Source organism: Nuphar pumila, chromosome 11, assembly GCF_984573655.1.
Source record: "Nuphar pumila chromosome 11, dmNupPumi1.hap1.1, whole genome shotgun sequence".
NCBI lineage: Eukaryota > Viridiplantae > Streptophyta > Magnoliopsida > Nymphaeales > Nymphaeaceae > Nuphar > Nuphar pumila.
In genome coordinates this window covers 97692929-97711347 of record NC_143259.1, presented here as the reverse complement: position 1 = coordinate 97711347, position 18419 = coordinate 97692929, and the positions used below count along the sequence as shown (strand labels likewise).

General features: G+C 38.0%; 1 protein-coding gene across 2 annotated transcripts in view; it reads left to right on the top strand.

Moving 5' to 3' along the window:
- The window catches only part of LOC149822574 (uncharacterized), a 35553-nt gene extending 17865 nt beyond the window's left edge, over nt 1-17688 (top strand). The window contains exons 5-9 of one of the 2 annotated variants that reach the window (XM_089981139.1): nt 11982-12054; nt 12187-12277; nt 12543-12622; nt 12955-13246; nt 17395-17688. In XM_089981139.1, the coding sequence (XP_089837265.1) occupies nt 11982-12054; nt 12187-12277; nt 12543-12622; nt 12955-13212 (502 nt within the window). In that variant the 3' untranslated portion in view covers nt 13213-13246; nt 17395-17688. Of the gene's footprint in view, nt 1-11981; nt 12055-12186; nt 12278-12542; nt 12623-12954; nt 13840-17394 lie in introns of those variants that run through there. The other variant, XM_089981138.1, reaches the window with a different exon arrangement.
- Nucleotides 17689-18419: the final 731 nt, after the last annotated feature.

The window sequence follows — 18419 nt, the reverse complement described above, 5'->3', positions numbered from 1 at the left end:
ATTGACCGATCCGTAACCTGCCCAAAGTTTTTGATCCAACAAGTTGAAAAATATTTTCGCTGATGAAAATAAAATTTCTCAAATTTTTTGGGTTAAAAATCTTGGAGTGTTACAAGTTATACGTGAGAAGTCCTGGATGAATCAACGATAATACTTTGCCAACCCCAAGAAACTTCTAATCTCTTAAATTGTCTTCGGCTACACCCAAGACAACACTACCTCCACCTTAGCTGGATCTACCTCTACACCCCTTTCTGATATGACATGTCCGAGGAACATCACCATGTCGAGCCAGAACTCACACATAGAGAACTTAGCATAAAGTTTATGATCCCTGAGTATCAACACGATCCTCAAATGCTCTTTGTGCTTTTCCATACTCTCAAAATATATCAGGATGTCATCAATGAACACAATGACAAATTGATCCAGCCACAATCGGAAGACTCGATTCATAAGTCCATAAATGCTACTGGGGCATTTGTGAGTCCAAAAGATATCACCAAGAACTCATAATGCCCGTATCTGGACCTGAATATTGTCTTTGGGTTGTCCTCTATCTTGATTTGCAACTAATGATACATTGAATGACGGTCAATCTTTGAGAACACCTTCGCCGTGCACAACTGGTCGTCAATCTTAGGCAAATGATACTTATTATTCACGGTAACCTGATTCAACATGCGATAGTCAATGCAGAGTCTCATAGATCCATTATTTTTCTTGACAAACGAAACTGATTCACCCTAAGGTGACACACTCGGTCTGATAAATCCCTTGTCAAGAAGTTTCTGCAGTTGTTTCTTCAACTCAACAAGCTCAGCAGGTGCCATACGTTATGGTGTTCTAGACACTGGTGTCGTACTAGGCACTAGCTCGATCGAAAACTCGATCTCTTTGTGAGGTGGTAAACCCGGTAAGTCCTTTAGAAAGACATCGAGAAACTCGCGAACCACATCAAACTACTTTAAAGGTATCTCTTGGTTGTCCATAGCGGACGCACTGGCCAAGAACACCGCACAACTCTGCTTGTAGTACTTAGTGATCTTCATCGCAGATACAATCTTCACCTCATTCACTGGACTAGTCGCCTGAAACACTAATGCTGACAGATCGGGGCGCTCCAAGCAGACCTTTTTACCCTAGCACCGAAGAGTCGCATTATACCGAGACAACCAATCCATACCCAGAATGACATCGTAAAATGCCATGTCGCGTGTGATAACGTCGACAGACAACGTGTATCCCTTAATGACTACTCGAACTGCGGGAAGGTACTTCCCATTATTGAGTGGACACGCCCATCGGAGACATAAGATATAATGCATTCTCTAAGCTAGATGGTACAATGTCAAGTAATCCAACAAAAGAAAATGATATAAAAGAATGGGTTGCCCCCGAATCAAACATGACACGAGCAAGATGGTTAGCAACTACGATAATACCTTTGATCAGGTCGGTCTGATCGTTTTGCTCTGTGGCTGTAGCAGCGTACACCTGCCCATTCATCTTCCTTTGCGCCTGTTGCTACTAGGTCTCTGCTGCTGCTGGCTGCCTTGAGCTATAGGCTTGTTCGGGCAGTACGGGTAATGTGTCCGGGTTGCTTGCATCTTGTTGCATCTTCTACAGGTCTGTTGTACCTTCCCCTGCTGATGTCGCCTCTACCGAGGACGACCCTAGTGGTTCCCCTGCTGGGTCTTCAGCTTCTTGCTCCGCGCCCCCTACGTCTTGCCACCTGCAGTGGGTTCTTCCGAGCTCCACCATTGTCGTTACCACCCTTCTTCGGCTGTCTACCCTTGAATCATTCTCACTCCTTATTCAGGATGGAAGCCGACTCAATAGCTTCTCTAAACGTCGTAGGACAACTAGTCATCACACATACTCATAGCCCATCCTTGAGACCTCGCATATACTTGGCTGCCCTCGCCTTATTGTCAGCAAAAGGTTGGGGCAGTACCGCTGCAGGCTCCTGAATTTGGTGGTATAGTCCACCAAACTCATGTTCCCCTGCGTCAGCTCGAGGAACTGCTGTTGCATCCTTTTCCTAGTGAAAGAGGGAAAGTATGCCTCCAAGAACTCCTCTCAGAAGGTCTACCAGGAGATGGTCTCCACGGTGGCATACTTCACCCTGCGTAGGGTGTCCCACCATTTCTTGGCATCACTCTTCAAATGGTACATGCCAAAATCAGTTTGTCGGTTCTCTAGCACAAGCAGGAAACAAAATGCACGCTCAGTGTTCTTGACCCTGCTCTCAGCGGCTTTGGGGTCGGCCTTCTCGAAGAAAGTTGGCGGATCCAACTTTAGAAACTTCTCGTATGTCACTGCACCAATGTTCGCTGTCACTACTGATGCAGGGTGCACATAGGTCGTGAGTCGTCATTGTCTCAGTCAGACTATTGAGGGCATTCGTTAAGAAATTCCTCTGCTCCTGCCAGTTCGCGGGAGTTCTAGAATGACCACGAGTATACATCTATAAAAAAATTCAACTAGAATTAATCAGCTAACTTTACACCCTTAAATCAAGCCTACCCCCTTAGAATTGATTCTGGTACAACAACACTATCATATCAAGCATACAATTTAAATCATCACACACTGATTTAAATATAACTATCCATATAGTCAAAATAGAATTTTTAAATTTCAAGACAGTAAGGAAACAAATTTTACAAGATATCTCTCACCAGTGATATAAAGACTGCTTCTAAAGTACGAGTTTACGACCTGTATGGTGGTGGTTCTAACTAGCTATGATACCAACTCTGTAACGACTCCAAACTGACCCTCAAAGAAAATCTGAATTTTTTTTTAAACGATTACGAAAAACCTCCCAAGGACTAGAGGTACATCACATATTTAATATACTCATTTCATCAACCATTCCAAACATAGAGTCAATTTAAAACTATAAATTGAACTTCATTTATTTAATCAAATAAGTCAAGAAATTTCAAAATTCAAAAATCAACTCTAGTCCATCCCATGCATATCAGAACCCGGCCCACCAAGTCATAAAAGCTCGAGTCCTCCAACCAGCCAGTCCCTCTCATCACTAAGCCTCCATACCTGAAAAATATTTTTAAAAAAATGGGTAAGAATCGAAGTCCTCGTACGAATTCCTCTAAAAATCCAATAGTAAGTGAAATAACATAAATTAAATCATGTACAAATTTAAGAGGAAATCACAAACAACAATTCATCATAACTAACTTACCATTCAAGCAAGCATTCAACAATTTTCATGCTAAGTCAAAATATTCAGGAATGTATGAAACAAATGCTAAATAGTAAGGGATGCATGAATTAATGCACATGTATGAATAACTTCTTAAGTTAATTATTAGAGTTGTTTTTGCATGCATACCCCTATTAGATGCACACAAATTTTAATTTGCACTTTCATTACATACCCATAGATACTAAAAAATAGGCAAAGTTTTCAAGGTTCAAGGTAGTTCTCGGTCATAGCTTAACATACAATTTGTATTTTAATTACTGGGTTTCACACTTGTTCTCCGACCGATATCTGACATCAGCACCATCAATCGAAACATTAGGCATCAGCACCTAATGCCGAGATATCAAGGACATCACATCTATTGATGTCACTTGGTATATCAATAACTACAGCTAAGTCAACAACACCACTCCTAAGAAAAGTGGCTGAAAGTTCCCTAAAACCATGGCTGGGAAAATGAACCTCACATCGGGTTTTCGGAGAAAATAATTACACACAGAGTTTTAGTATCCTCACGGTCACCCACAGCCGCCATCCAAGATTCTCACACTATTAAAGAGATATTAAGGAAGAACATTATTACATTATTTGGTCTCTTTTACCATCTTAATCAATTAAGAGTTCTTTATACAAGAACAATTATGCAAATTAGCATGCAATAAAAAGTTTAGACCCATCTGTGGTTCCCACACAACCATTAATCAATCTCATAAATAATTCATCTCATTGCGAAATTTCAATGAACATAAATCACATAGATATACAAACTTATGTTCACAATGCACAATCATCAATGCATATTCATGGCAAATGAATGAATTCAATCTTACCAAACTCATGAATTCAATCTTACCAAACTCATCACATTAGCCAAAAACCCAACTTTTAAAATTGACCAGTTTCAGCATCTATTTATCTCAGATTTAGATGAACATACAAAGTCGATCAGATTCCACAATTTCAACAAAAATCATATTTTTAAATGCATTGATTGCAGCCCAATGCACAATCATAGTACAAAGACGACCGCAGCGATATGCATACATATGTATGTAGGAGGCAATATAATATATATATATATATAATATACCTGTTGTTGCTGCATACATATATGAGTAACACGCGTATCATATGCTGTCGTTACACACATATGCTGTCGTTACACACATGTGGACAGCAACTTACTGACAACATGTTTGCTGTCACAACACAAACGTGACTAACATGTGGTGGACAACATCATGCTGGCACAACACCACTGCGAACAACAATAGTTGTGAACAACTACAAGTATGAAAAACAATATGTATGCACAACGATATGCATGATCAGCTATATGTATAAACAACACTATGGATGATCAGGTACATGTGTAAACAACAATATGCGTGTGCAGTTACGTGTATAAACAACACTATGCATGAATAATAACATTAACCACATGAAACATGTAATGAACAACAATGTGTATGTGATCAACACATGTATAATCAACTGCATGCAATACCCGCAACATGTATGATCAACATGTGTGAGATCAGCAACATGCTGGCAGTATGTTGCTGTCACTGCACACGCATGAGCAGCAACATGCTGACGGCGTGTTTGCTGTCACAACACAAGTGTGAACAACATCATGCCGACAACATGATTGTTGTCACAGCCCAAGCACAATCAGCCCAAATGCAGGCATGATACCCATGTACATCATGCTGTGAAATCAGTCCAGTTTGCAGGCATGATACACACGTACATCAAGCTGCGAATTAAATCCACAACGCCGGCAAGATATACATGGACATCATGCTGTGAAATCAGTCTACAACACAGGCGTGATATACATGTACATCATACTGCAAAAACTATAAATCGCAAGCATGATATACATGTACATCATACTACAAAAACATGCCAAATCGCAAGCATGATATACATGTACATCATGCTGTTAAGTCAGCCTGCATTAACAAGAACACAACAATACATGTTTTATATATACAGAAAATCACAAGCATGATTAAGGATGTAGAAAATAAATTTTTAAACATCAAAACATCATAAATATAAGCAACATACATGCTGAAAATTTGCAGACATGATTAAAGATGCATCAACTTGGATTTAAGCATTCAGAATGTAAAAAATACACGAAATATGCAATACAGAAATTTTCAGACATGTTCATGGATGCGAAAACATGGATTAAAGCATCAAGAACATAAAAAATACATGAAATATGCATGCAAAAATTTCAGACATGTCCATAGATGCAAAAACATAGATTTAAGCATCAAGAACATAAAAAATACATGCAAAAATTTTCAGACATGATTTGCCCTTAAACTGACATGATTTAAGACATGCTAAACCCTTGTTTTATCAGAAAAATAGAGAAACCCAGACCTTGATTCGAAGATTCAAAAAAATCTAGAGGAAGAAAGATGAGACTTCAAAATAGGCTTCTTTTTCTTCTTCTCTCTCTCTCTTTTTCTCTCTTTTCTTCTCTCTCCCTCTATTCACGTTTTTCTCTTTTCTTTTTTTTCTTACTTTCTCTCTCTCTCTCTAGGGGACGGTTTCTAGAGAGAGAGGCTCTCTTCCTTCTTTTTATAACTAGAGTGGCTCTCTAGAGGGAGGTGACGCCCCCTTCTAGATAATTAGGGGTAGAGTTCTACTCAAGTAGAACTCTACCTCTAACAAATCTCTAAACTACCATTATCTATTATTTTTTCTTGTTTTATTTTATATTATCTTGTAGAATATTCCACACTAGGGTGGGATGCCCCCTTCTAGAGGATTAAGTGGGGTAGAATTCTACTCCAGGTAGAACGCTACCTCATCCTTTCATCTTTAAATTCATATTTATGTTTTTAAAGTTTAAATTCATATTAGTTTTTAAAAAAGGTATGGATGGACCCAGACCCAAATCCATATCCAATTTCAATTGGATCTCAACCCAGACCGGGTATTAGTCAATATGGATCCTGGACTGGGTCCAGATCCATATTAAAATCAGTCCAACGGAGGGGTCGAGTCTGATCCAAATTGAAAAAAGCTAAAAAATAGAGGCCGGTGAAATCAGAAAAATGCATTTTTTGAGCCAACCAATATCCGAATTCGATAAAACAGATCTCCTATGAGATCTACATTCTGAAATGGATCTAACTATGGTCTTAGATCTATTTTGCTCCTGAATTTTGCCTGAATTTAACCTGATTTTAACCCAAATTTTGCTCGAATTTATAGGTTGAAAAAAAAAATAAATTCGCAGATTTTTCTTATCATATATAGATCTTGTCAATGGGCCCTGGATCATGTCCATGTAATGAAATAAGCGGAAGAAACCAAGAATGCTAAAGCATTCACTATGTCCCACACGGACAAGTGCAACAAGCACAAGAGAGAAAATCCACTAAGGGATATACAAAGGGCCTTATAAAAAGGCTACACACATGAAAAATAATATCACTATTATTGAAGAGGAGCTCTTAAGAGCAATACGACATACATGGGGGGTTCCCCCTATTTATAAGAAAAGGAGACCAAAAGGGGCTCCCAATAGAGTCGTTGGGAGCCCCCAACGGTCACATATGTGACCGTTGGGGGCCCCAACGACTCCATTGTGGGGCCCCTTTTCGGTATCCAAAAAATACAAATATAAAAATAAAAATAAAAATAAAAAATAGTGAAATTAGAGAAACAAAATAAGTACCCCTATGGGGTACTTTGTGAAATGACCATAATACCCCTATCGGGTATTATGGTATTATTACATATGTTTTAACACCCCCCCTCAAACTTTACGGGGGAATGACCGAAAGTTTGCCAAGGAGGAACAAAAAGCGAGGAGCAGGCAGGGCTTTGGTGAAGAAATTGGCAAGTTGATATTCTGAAGTGACATATGGCAGTGTTACTGTCCCACGAAGATATTCATCACGTACATAATGACAGTCCATTTCAATATGTTTCGTCCTCTCATGGAAAGTGTGGTTGCTGGCAATGTAGATGGCACTTTTGTTGTCGCAACAAAGCTTCGAAGCCCCGGTAATTTCGACTCCCATATCTTGAAGAAGACTTCGAAACCACACCAGCTCCATTGTAGTAGTTGCCATAGCCCTGTATTCTGCTTCAGTAGAAGACAATGAGACTTTCTGCTGTTTCTTGCACCTCCAAGCAATTAGCGAATCTCCTAGGAACACACAAAAGCCAGTAATTGAGATTCGATCATTTGGGTTTCCTCCCCAGTCAGCATCAGTATAAGCTAGTAAATCTAAGGAAGAGAGTGAGGATAGGAATAGCCCTTTAGTCAAAGTATTTTTAATATATCGAATGATCCGGAGCACAGCACTCATATGCACAGATGTAGGAGCATGCTGAAATTGGCTTGCAGAGTGCACAGCATAAGCAATATCGGGCCTGGTGATAGTCAGATAGGTGAGGGAGCCTATGAGTTGCCTGTAGGGCGTAGGATCATCCAGCAGAACTCCATCCTCCAGTCGTAGCTTAGCATTGATAACCTCGGGAGTTTCCACCTTTTTATCATCTGAAATCCCAGATTTGGAACATATGTCTGCAGCAAGCTTCATCTGTGACAATATATACCCTCGAGGAGAGTATGCAACTTCTATACCAAGAAAGTACCTGAGAAAACCCAGATCAGACATATCAAAATTATGTTTTAACATATTTTTAACTTTAAGAATACCGCTTTCATCATTGCCAGTGATGATCATATCATCAACATAAAGCAGAAGGATGATGATACTATTACCTGCATGTTTAACAAAAAGAGCAGTGTCAGTATAACAGGAGCGAAATCCCAATTGTAACATGATAGCACTAAATCTATCATACCAAGCCTTAGGGGCTTGTTTAAGACCATATAAGGCTTTTAATAACCGAAGGGTTTGACCTTGGTTAACACTGATTCCCGGCGGAGGGTTCATATATACTTCTTCATTCAACTGACCATTAAGAAAGGCATTTTTAACATCTAATTGGAATATAGGCCATTTCTTAGATGATGCTACCGCAATTAAAGTTCTAACGCTTGTCATGCGAGCCACGGGAGCAAAAGTTTCCTCATAATCGATGCCATATTCTTGTGAGTATCCCTTAGCAACTAATCTAGCTTTATAACGCTCTAGGGAACCATCACTTTTTGTTTTGACTTTGTAGACCCATCGACATCCTATAGCTTTCTTATTTGGAGGAAGGTGAACTATTTCCCTAGTTTTAGCTTTATTTAAAGCATCTAGTTCAACTTTCATTGCTTCAACCCATTGAGGTATACTTTTTGCTTGATTATAATGGGAGGGTTCATAGTAAGAATGCAAGGCTATTAGACAAGCTCTATATTTAGGTGAAAGAGTTTCATATGAGACAAACCTATTAGGTGGAATTGATTCTCTAGAAGAACGCCTAAGGGAGGTTTCTTCTAGGGGTTCATTAAGCCGCAATAATTTTTCTAAAGCACTAATAGGTTGGGCTTCCTCACGCCGAGTGTATACTTGGAGATTGTCACCATTAGTTGGTGATACATCATTATCATGTGAATCATGAGTATTTTCTAAAATTTCCGGATGACTCAAAGAGTCATCATTTGAATCTTCTAAAAGATCATTGATAAACATATAATCAATTTCATTTGATTTTTCCAATATGTGAAATCCATTTTCATCTTCTAAAAAGGTTACATCTTTGGAGACAAATAACTTATTGTTTTTATGATCAAAGCATCTATAGCCTTTTTGATTTTCACCATATCCTAAAAATACACATTCTATTGCTTTAGGTGACAATTTATCTCTTTTATGTAAAAGAACAAAGCATTTACACCCAAAAATCCGAAGACGATTGTAGTCGGGTGTCATATTAAGAAGTTTTTCATAAGGAGAGATATTATTCAATTTTGAAGATGGCATCCTATTGATTAAATAGGTGGAGGTTAACACGGCTTCGGCCCAAAAATTTTTAGGAATATTTTTAGAAATGAGTAAGGATCTAGTGGTTTCCAAAATATGCCTATGTTTTCTTTCCGCTAGACCGTTTTGTTGAGGAGTTCTTGGGCAAGATTTTTGATGACAAATGCCATGTTGTTTTAGATATGATTGAAAATCATTTGATAAGTACTCTCCACCCGAATCAGATCTAAGAATGGATATTTGACTTTGAAATTGATTTTGAATTTTTGCATTAAATTCTTTAAAGAAGTTAAAAACTTCCGATTTAAAGTTAAGAAAATAAATCCATACATATCTAGTATAATCATCAATAAAAGTAACATAATATGAATAACCACCTTTAGATAGAACCAGAGATGGCCCCCAAACATCGGAATGCACCAATTCAAAAGGTCTTGTTGTCACAAAGGATCTAATAGGAAAAGGAGTAGACTTCATTTTGCCAAAAATGCAATCTTTGCAATTGATATCTTTTTCTTTACAAAACTTGTGTCCAAAAGGAAAAAGATACATTTTAGAGTAACTTGGATGTCCAAGCCTTTTATGCCAAGTTTCAATATTTTTGTCTTGGACGTAAGTACAAAATGAGGTATTTGGAAGCATTAAATTATCCATAAAATAAAGGTCTCCCTTCCTATGGCCTTGCCCAATCCGCTTCCCAGACCGGAGATCCTGCACAAAGCACCCTTGGGATGAGAAAGATATTTCACATCCATGGTCGGCTATTTGAGAAACGAAAAAGTGGTTAAGATTTAATTTTGGAACTATTCTAACTTTTGGAACAAGGAAATTTTGAACATTTTTAGAATCAAGAGTTCCAACACCATTTATTTTGAGAAAAGTTCCATCGGCCGTAGAGACACAAGACATTTTTGAATTGGTGTGCACATTGGTTAATGCATTTTCATGAGGGGTCATGTGAAAAGAAGCTCCGGAATCTAAAATCCAAGAGTACGTACCGGGAGGTGATGATGAGGCAATGGCGGCACCGGAGGTGGAAGAAGTGACCTTTAAAATTTGTTGAAGAGCCAAGGAGATTTGTCCAAGAGTATCTTTGAGATCCCTGTTCTTGCCGTCATCTTCTTTGGTGGTGGATTCTTCAACGGAAGCCACCTTTGGCTTGAATGCCCCAATTAGCTTTGGGCAAACGGGTTTAATATGTCCCGGCTCATAACAATGGTGACATATAATCATTTTTCTTCCACCACTCCCTTGCTTACCAAAATGAGGTGGTTTGTATGTTTTAACATGATTGCCGGGTTTAGATACGGCAAGAACTTCCTCTATGCTTTTACCCATGCTATGCCTAGTCTCTTCTTGAGTAATCTCGGCAATAGCTTCTTCTAAGGGAGGAAACGTGGATCTATGGAGAAGTGAGGATCTCACTTGTTCAAATTCGGGACGAAGCCCAAATAAAAATTGAAACAATCTATCTTGTTCCATTTGTTTTTGTCTTAGAACTACATCCTCCATAGATACCCATTTAGGCTCTAAAAGAGCCAATTCATCCCACAAAGGATTTAGAGCACTATAGTAATCTTGTATGCTCATGTCTCCTTGTTTTGTGGTTCTTACTTTTTCTTGCAAGAAATAAGCTCTTGCAAGATCCTTTTGGGTAAACATGCCCTTCATAAAAAACCAAACTTCATTTGCCCGGCGGAATTTTGCAATATTTGCACATACCTTAAGTTCGACATTATTCATAAACCATGCTAGGATTTTTGCATGGTTGTTCTCCCAATCTTCCATTTGATGATTATAATCTTCAATGGCCATGAGACGAGCATCGCCTTCAAGTGCTTTCTCTTGATCTCCTTCCATCTTTGTGAGCTTAAGTTGGGGTTCCGGAACGGTTCCCATTACATAACCCCAAAGCTTCTTGCCTTTGAGATTATTCTCCATTGCGGATGCCCACATCATGTAATTTTTTCCATTGAGTTTGAATGATAGATCAATCTTGACTTCCATTGCTACACAATGAAGATGTGAGAAAGAAAAGAAGTAGAGAGAGACAATATTTTTCCTTTAGTAGATCTTATGGCTTTGATACCATGTAATGAAATAAGCGGAAGAAACCAAGAATGATAAAGCATTCACTATGTCCCACACGGACAAGTGCAACAAGCACAAGAGAGAAAATCCACTAAGGGATATACAAAGGGCCTTATAAAAAGGCTACACACATGAAAAATAATATCACTATTATTGAAGAGGAGCTCTCAAGAGCAATACGACATACATGGGGGGTTCCCCCTATTTATAAGAAAAGGAGACCAAAGGGGGCTCCCAATAGAGTCGTTGGGAGCCCCCAACGGTCACATATGTGACCGTTGGGGGCCCCAACGACTCCATTGTGGGGCCCCTTTTCGGTATCCAAAAAATATAAATATAAAAAGAAAAAGAAAAATAAAAAATAGTGAAATTAGAGAAACAAAATAAGTACCCCTATGGGGTACTTTGTGAAATGACCATAATACCCCTATCGGGTATTATGGTATTATTACATATGTTTTAACAGTCCAGACCCATGTTGATGTCAGCCCATATTTAAATATTTTCCATAATTTTGTCATATTAAATATAAATATTTAATTAAAATTATATTTTTGAGCTTAAAAGTTATGGAAAAATTATGAGATATTACACTTGGCATGCCTTTGTATAGCTAAAGAGCTAGCATTGTTCTATTGCAAGCTCTTCTGCATGACCTTTTACTGTATGATCACCTAATTTTTTGAATCAACCTCCAATCATGCTTTTCATGAGCATGTCACCTGTTGCAGGGTTTGGCAGGATGTTCCAGTGCTCATCATGGTTAGCATGCTTGCCTATTTCTGTTTCCTGGAGCAGCTTCTGGTAAGAAAATGCTTTGTCGAGGCATGTAACTAGTGGAAACCTTAATTTCTGTGGTTGGTTGGCTTATATTTGTCCATTTTTGCTTATACTGATTCTTGAGCATAATACTTTGGGCATCAATATACAAATCAGGTTGCTGATATGGGTTCCAGTGCTCTTGCAATCTCTTTGCCATTTTCTTGTGTACTAGGCCTCCTCTCATCCATGATAGCTTCCACAATGGGTATGACCATCCGATTTCACCTTTTGTGACTTGCAAATTATTTTGTGTGCATCTCATGAGCATTCCATAGTGAAACAACAAGAGAACAATTCTCAAACAGCAAATTGTTTTGTTTTTAGTGCATAATGGTTGTTCTTATGTTTGCCTTTAACAAAGATAAGTTACAGCTCTTTTGGCTTTATTGTTATGACAATTTTCCCTTTGTTTTACTGTATAGCCATTAAAAGTTTCACGTTTTTGACTGCAAGCCTTTTTATATTTGCAGTGAGCAAAAACTATATATGGGCTTATGCCTCATTCCAGTTTGCAGCCGTCATCCTATTTGCTCACATTTTTTACTCAATTGTAAGTAAAACCTTCTCATAATTTATTTAAACGTGTTCAATAAAAAAATCACAAGTTTTTTTCTGAAACCAAAGTCTAAATTTTAAGTGTTGAAACTATAGAGGGTTTCTGGATTGTTTCAAACTAGATGTACTGTCTCACACACGAGTGCTGAAATGATCCTCACATAACAAAATAACCCTTTCTTTTACTTTTGTTGTCTTTTAGTTTGAATATTTCCTTGCCAACTGAACATGCATCAGTTTGCTACTTGTATTTGTCTTTATTTTAAATTTTTCTTGATATCTAAATGAACTCATGGTGTACTTTTGTTCATCTGGAATCTGCATCAGCTGAAGGTTAGTGCTATTCTTTCGGTGCTCCTTTCATCCTTCACGGGCTTTGGAATTGCAATTAGTACAAATTCTTTGTTGATAGAGTATTTAAGTTGGAATGCAACGCATCAAGCTCAAAGACGATTGGCACAACGACAGAATGGTAGAGAGCAAAGGCAGGAGCAGCCTAGAGAAAACCTTGGGGCTACACCTGGAGATGGTACTGGACCACAAGAGAACCATTCAGTAGCTACAAATGCTTCACAGCCCAGATAAATCTAATTCTTTACTTTATGCAGAAGGAAAACAGGTATTATTATTGTTCATTCATTTGTGTTTAAGCTTGGAGATCAACCAAAAGCTCGTGTGATCCAACATTAAGCCGTCTTACTAATCACCCCAGTGATTATGTCCGCAACTCTCTTGACTGGAAAATGACAATTTTCATTGAACCTATCATCTTTGCCTAGTCACTAACTACATTCAAATGGTTAAATCCAGAGATTATTTGTCAATGGACTTCAGTTATGTCAGGTTCTGTTTGTTCATTTGCCAAATATAGTTATTTAATTGCGTAGGGCTATTCTTTTGACTGCTTTGGTAGCTAAAGCCCAGTTTTATGGCTTGTAAGTTACATTTCAGAAGAGTATAGATCTGTTATTGATTTAAGAATACTGGGCTTCTAAAAATGAAAGAAAATCAATAGGGTAAAGATTTGATGCTTATATAAAGATATGAAGGAAAAAACATACTGAATGTGATAGCTGGACAGGAAGAGTTGCACTATCCTAATTGAGCGTATTATTCAAAGTACACTAGGAACTATATCCCAACTTGATACAACAACAACTACGCCTTCATCCCAAAACAATTGGGGTCGGCTATATGAACCAAAAAAGAAAATCATTCTGGGTCTTCCACATGAATCCTTCTCCTCCAATCATTTCTATTCAATGCCATGTCCTCGGTGAGGTTCAAAGCATTCATATCCTTTCCTATCATCTCCATCCATGTCTTCCTAGGCCTACCTTGACCTCTTTTAACTAATATATTTTTTCATTTCTCCATCCTTCTAACTGGAGCATCATTAGGCCTTCGCCGAATATGTCCAAACCACCGTAAACGATTCTCTCTCATCTTATTTTCAATGGGTGCAACGCCTACCTTCTTACGTATCTCCTCGTTCTGAATCTTATCTTTTATTGTATTTCCACACATCCATCTCAGCTACACTCATTTTTTTAATATGATGTCTCTTGGCAGCCTAACATTCTGTACCATATAGTAAAGCGGGCCTAATAGTCGTTCTATAAAACTTTCCCTTCAACCGCAATGGCATTCTACGATCGCACAACACTCCAGTTGCATTTTTCCATTTCATCCACCCAACCTTTATCCTATGATTTACATCTCCATCAATTTCTTCATACTTTTGAATGATAGATCCCAAATATTTGAAACAATCATCCACCGGTATTTCTTGCTCACCAAGCTTCACTACACTCCCATCACTACTTCGTTGCTTACTAAACCGACATTCCATATATTCTGTCTTACTCTTACTCAACTTAAAACCTCTTGCTTCCAATGTCTATCTCCATAATTCTAACTTAGCATTAACCCCAGCTCTAGACTCATCAATCAAAACAATATCATCAGCAAACAACATACACCACGACACATTTTCTTGTATTAATCTCGTAAGCTCATCTATCACTATAGCAAATAGGAAAGGGCTTAAAGCAGATCCTTGATGTAACCCAACCGTTATAGGAAAATTGGTTGTCACCCCTCCACAAGTGCGGACATTGGTTACTACTCATTCGTACATATCTTTAATTATACTAATGTACTTGAGAGAAACACCTTTCTTCATCATTGTCCACCAGAGAACGTCCCTAGGTACTCTATCGTATGCCTTTTCCAAATCAATAAAAACCATATGCAAATCTTTGTTCCTCTCTCTATTTCTCTCAATAAGTTGTCTAAGAAGATGTATAGCTTCCATACTTGATCTTTCAGGCATAAAACCAAATTGATTCTTCGATATCATGACAACCTTCCTCAACCTAGACTCAATCACCCTCTCCCAAAGTTTCATAGTATGACTCATGAGTTTTATACCACGATAGTTTGTGCAATCTTGTATATTACCCTTATTCTTATATAGAGGCACCAAAGTACTCTTCCTCCACTCATTAGGCATCTTATTTATCCTCCAAATCTTGTTAAAAAGATTTGTCTACCATTCTAAACCTTTCTCTCCTAAGCATTTCCAAGCCTTGATAGGTATACCATTTGGGCCAACTGCCCTTCTTGATTTCATTTTCTTCAAAGCCTCTGCAATTTCTTTCTTTTGAATCTTGCGCATGAAGTCACGATTCATCTCATGAAAAGGAATGGAGAAGTCTCCAAGATCCTGAGCATGACTTCCATTAAATAGCTTATCAAAATAATCTTTCCATCTCTGCTTAATCTCCTCATCTTTAACTAAAACCCTTTGTGTTTCATCTTTGATACATCTAACCATACCCAGATCCCTCGATTTCTTATCTCTCATCTTTGCAAGCCTATAAATATCCTTCTCGCCCTCTTTGGTATCCAACTTGTCATAAACCTCCTTATATACCTTATCTCTCGCGTTTCGAACTACTTTTTTAGCTTCTTTCTTTGCTATCATATACTTCTCCAAATTCTCATTATCACGACTCTTACTTAGATTTGTATAACACTCTTTTTTAACCTTAATAGCTAATTTGACATCCTCGTTCCACCATAATGTATCCTTACCTAGCGGTGCACCGCCTTTAGACTCACACAATACCTCCTTAGCCACCTTTCTTATTCCACCCGTTATCTTATTCCACATTGATTCTAAATCCTTCTTGAGACACCAATCAGCTTCCTTAACTACCTTCTCTACAAACATTCCTTGTTTAGCTCATTTCAGTGCCCACCACTTAATTCTAGGATCTATCCTATGTCTATCCCTTTTGCGGCATTGTCTAATTCTAAGATCTAAAATTAAGACTCTATGTTGTGTAGCTACACTTTCTCCCGGTATAACCTTACAATTGATGCAACAACCCCCATCTCTCTTTCTAAGTAGGAAAAAATCTATCTGACTCATATTAACCCCACTTTTAAATGTTACTAGGCGAGACTCCCTCTTCCTAAACCAAGTGTTTGCTAAGATCATATCATAGGACAAACCAAAATGTAAAATTTTTTCTCCACTTTCGTTTCTTTCTCTTATACCATAGCCTCCATGGATACTCTCAAATCCATCCCTACTAATGCCTACATGTCCATTAAGATCACCGCCGATGAAAAGCTTTTCTCCATAAGATATCCCTTCTACTACTCCATCTAAATCTTCCCAAAATTGACATTTAATGGAATCATCTAAACCTACTTGAGATGCATAAACACTAATAATATTAATAATATCCGTACCTAATACTAATTTAATAAGTAAAATCCTATCACCCTTTCTACGGACCTCAACTACATTATCTATAAACTCACGACTCATAACAATCTCTACTCTATTCCTATTCCTATTTATTCCTGTATACCAAATCTTTTATCCTCAAGGTTCTATCACTTTTGCTTTCTCACCTACCCATTTGGTCTCTTGTAGACATAAAATATCAATCTTTCTCCTACACATAACATCTACTAACTCTACCAACTTACCTGTTCCAAATGGCTAACTTAATTTTATGGTCTTGGACTAACTTCTTTACCCCTACCCGTCCAACAAAGTGAGGGAACCCTTGCCTATTTGACACCACACCCGGGCGTCGGTATGACGCGTGGCTTCCGGGAGACGACCTAGCAACCCTTGCCCATTTATCACTGCCTCCGGGCCTATAGAGTACAACGTGTCGCTAAGTAGAGAACGCCCCAACGAAATTCTCATATTGGTTCATATTCATAGGGCATGACTAAGTTTTTATGTTGGCTGTCACTGGCCTACCGCAACCCTCCTCCTTAATCAAAATATTCTTGATGCATTTGCAGACGAAAATTTCATTGATCTTGATTTGAAAAATAAAAAATGTAAAAGGTTTTAAACAACACTTTTTTTTGTATACTGACTTGAAATAGAGTACTGGTTATAAAATAAGATCATACGAATGCAGTAACATTTCATAATCAACAGTCACAGCATATCATTAGTTTGTGAGGTATTCAAAGTTGGAGCCCATGCTGTTGAAGTCCTATAGGTCCTTGAACAGTAGCTGGTCCATTTGTGGTATCTCAAACTTGTCATGATAATTTTGATTTGAACATTCTTGGAAACTGATAGAGGGATCTTCTGCCTGCAAAAAGAGCAAAATTAGTAAACTCTCTCTCTATATATATAATAGGGCATTCTCATTCTCTTTCCTTACAGCTTCTGTAACTAACCATAATATTAGGGCTTATAGGTGTTGTCTGCCTTTTCTGCAGCAGATCGTGCCAATTGACGGATGCAAAAAAAGGATGCAATTTGATCTTGCTGATGCCACCTTTGAGACAGCCGATTCTGGATTGGCAACTATCCATGAGATATCCCAGTGACACCAGAAATGATAGAAGGCAAGAAAGAGGAAAGAAGACTCCCTAAGTGTAAATTACCCGTTGTTTGAGTCAACAGTCAGAAGCTTTCTTATCAGATCTTTTGCACTGTAACCACAAGAAACATGTTTCATTAATCTAAATGCAGAAAAAGAAAAGAAAATTGATGCTTGAAAAAAAAAAGTCCATATTTTGGTATTGTTTCTATTTTTTCTCTTTTGTTTGTGTACTGCTCACCTTTTAGAAAAATAATCTGGAAAGTCTAGTTTTCCACTGAGGATTTTCTTGCAATTACCAACTCTTGCTGTAGTTGAAACAAAGGATAAAACATTAAACAGCTAATTTAAAATTCTTATTAACGTTTAATTTAATATTCTATCTTTAGAAAGGGAACTATATATGCAGACCTTCGTCATAGAAAGGTGGATATCCTGCCAGCATCTCATGCATGAAGACACCAAGGGTATGTTCGGGTGCCTCAACTGGACATGATTTAGAATCAGAATGATTTGATTTCAAATCATTCTGATTCTAAATCCCAGGGCAACCTGTGAGATTTAGAATCTCATGGGTTGCCGTGATTTTGAATCAGAATGATTTGAAATCACGGGTTGCCTGAAATCTCATGTTCGGTTGAACATGAGATTTCAGGCTATTAGAATCACTTTCTCAGATTCCCCTGAGAAAGCTATTCTTAATGATCCAACCGAACGTCCCCCAAATGTCCACCTGAAATGTTGAGTTCAATAAACTTAGAATATCATAAAGTTGAAATGCTAAATATTAAAGAAATTGAAATAGCACAAACTTTACCAGTCAACTGTTTCCCATAACCTTTAAGATTATTTCAGGAGCTAAGTAGTCGGGTGTTCCTGGAAATGCCCAAATCAGGAAAAAAAATCTCTCTAGGGTGAACT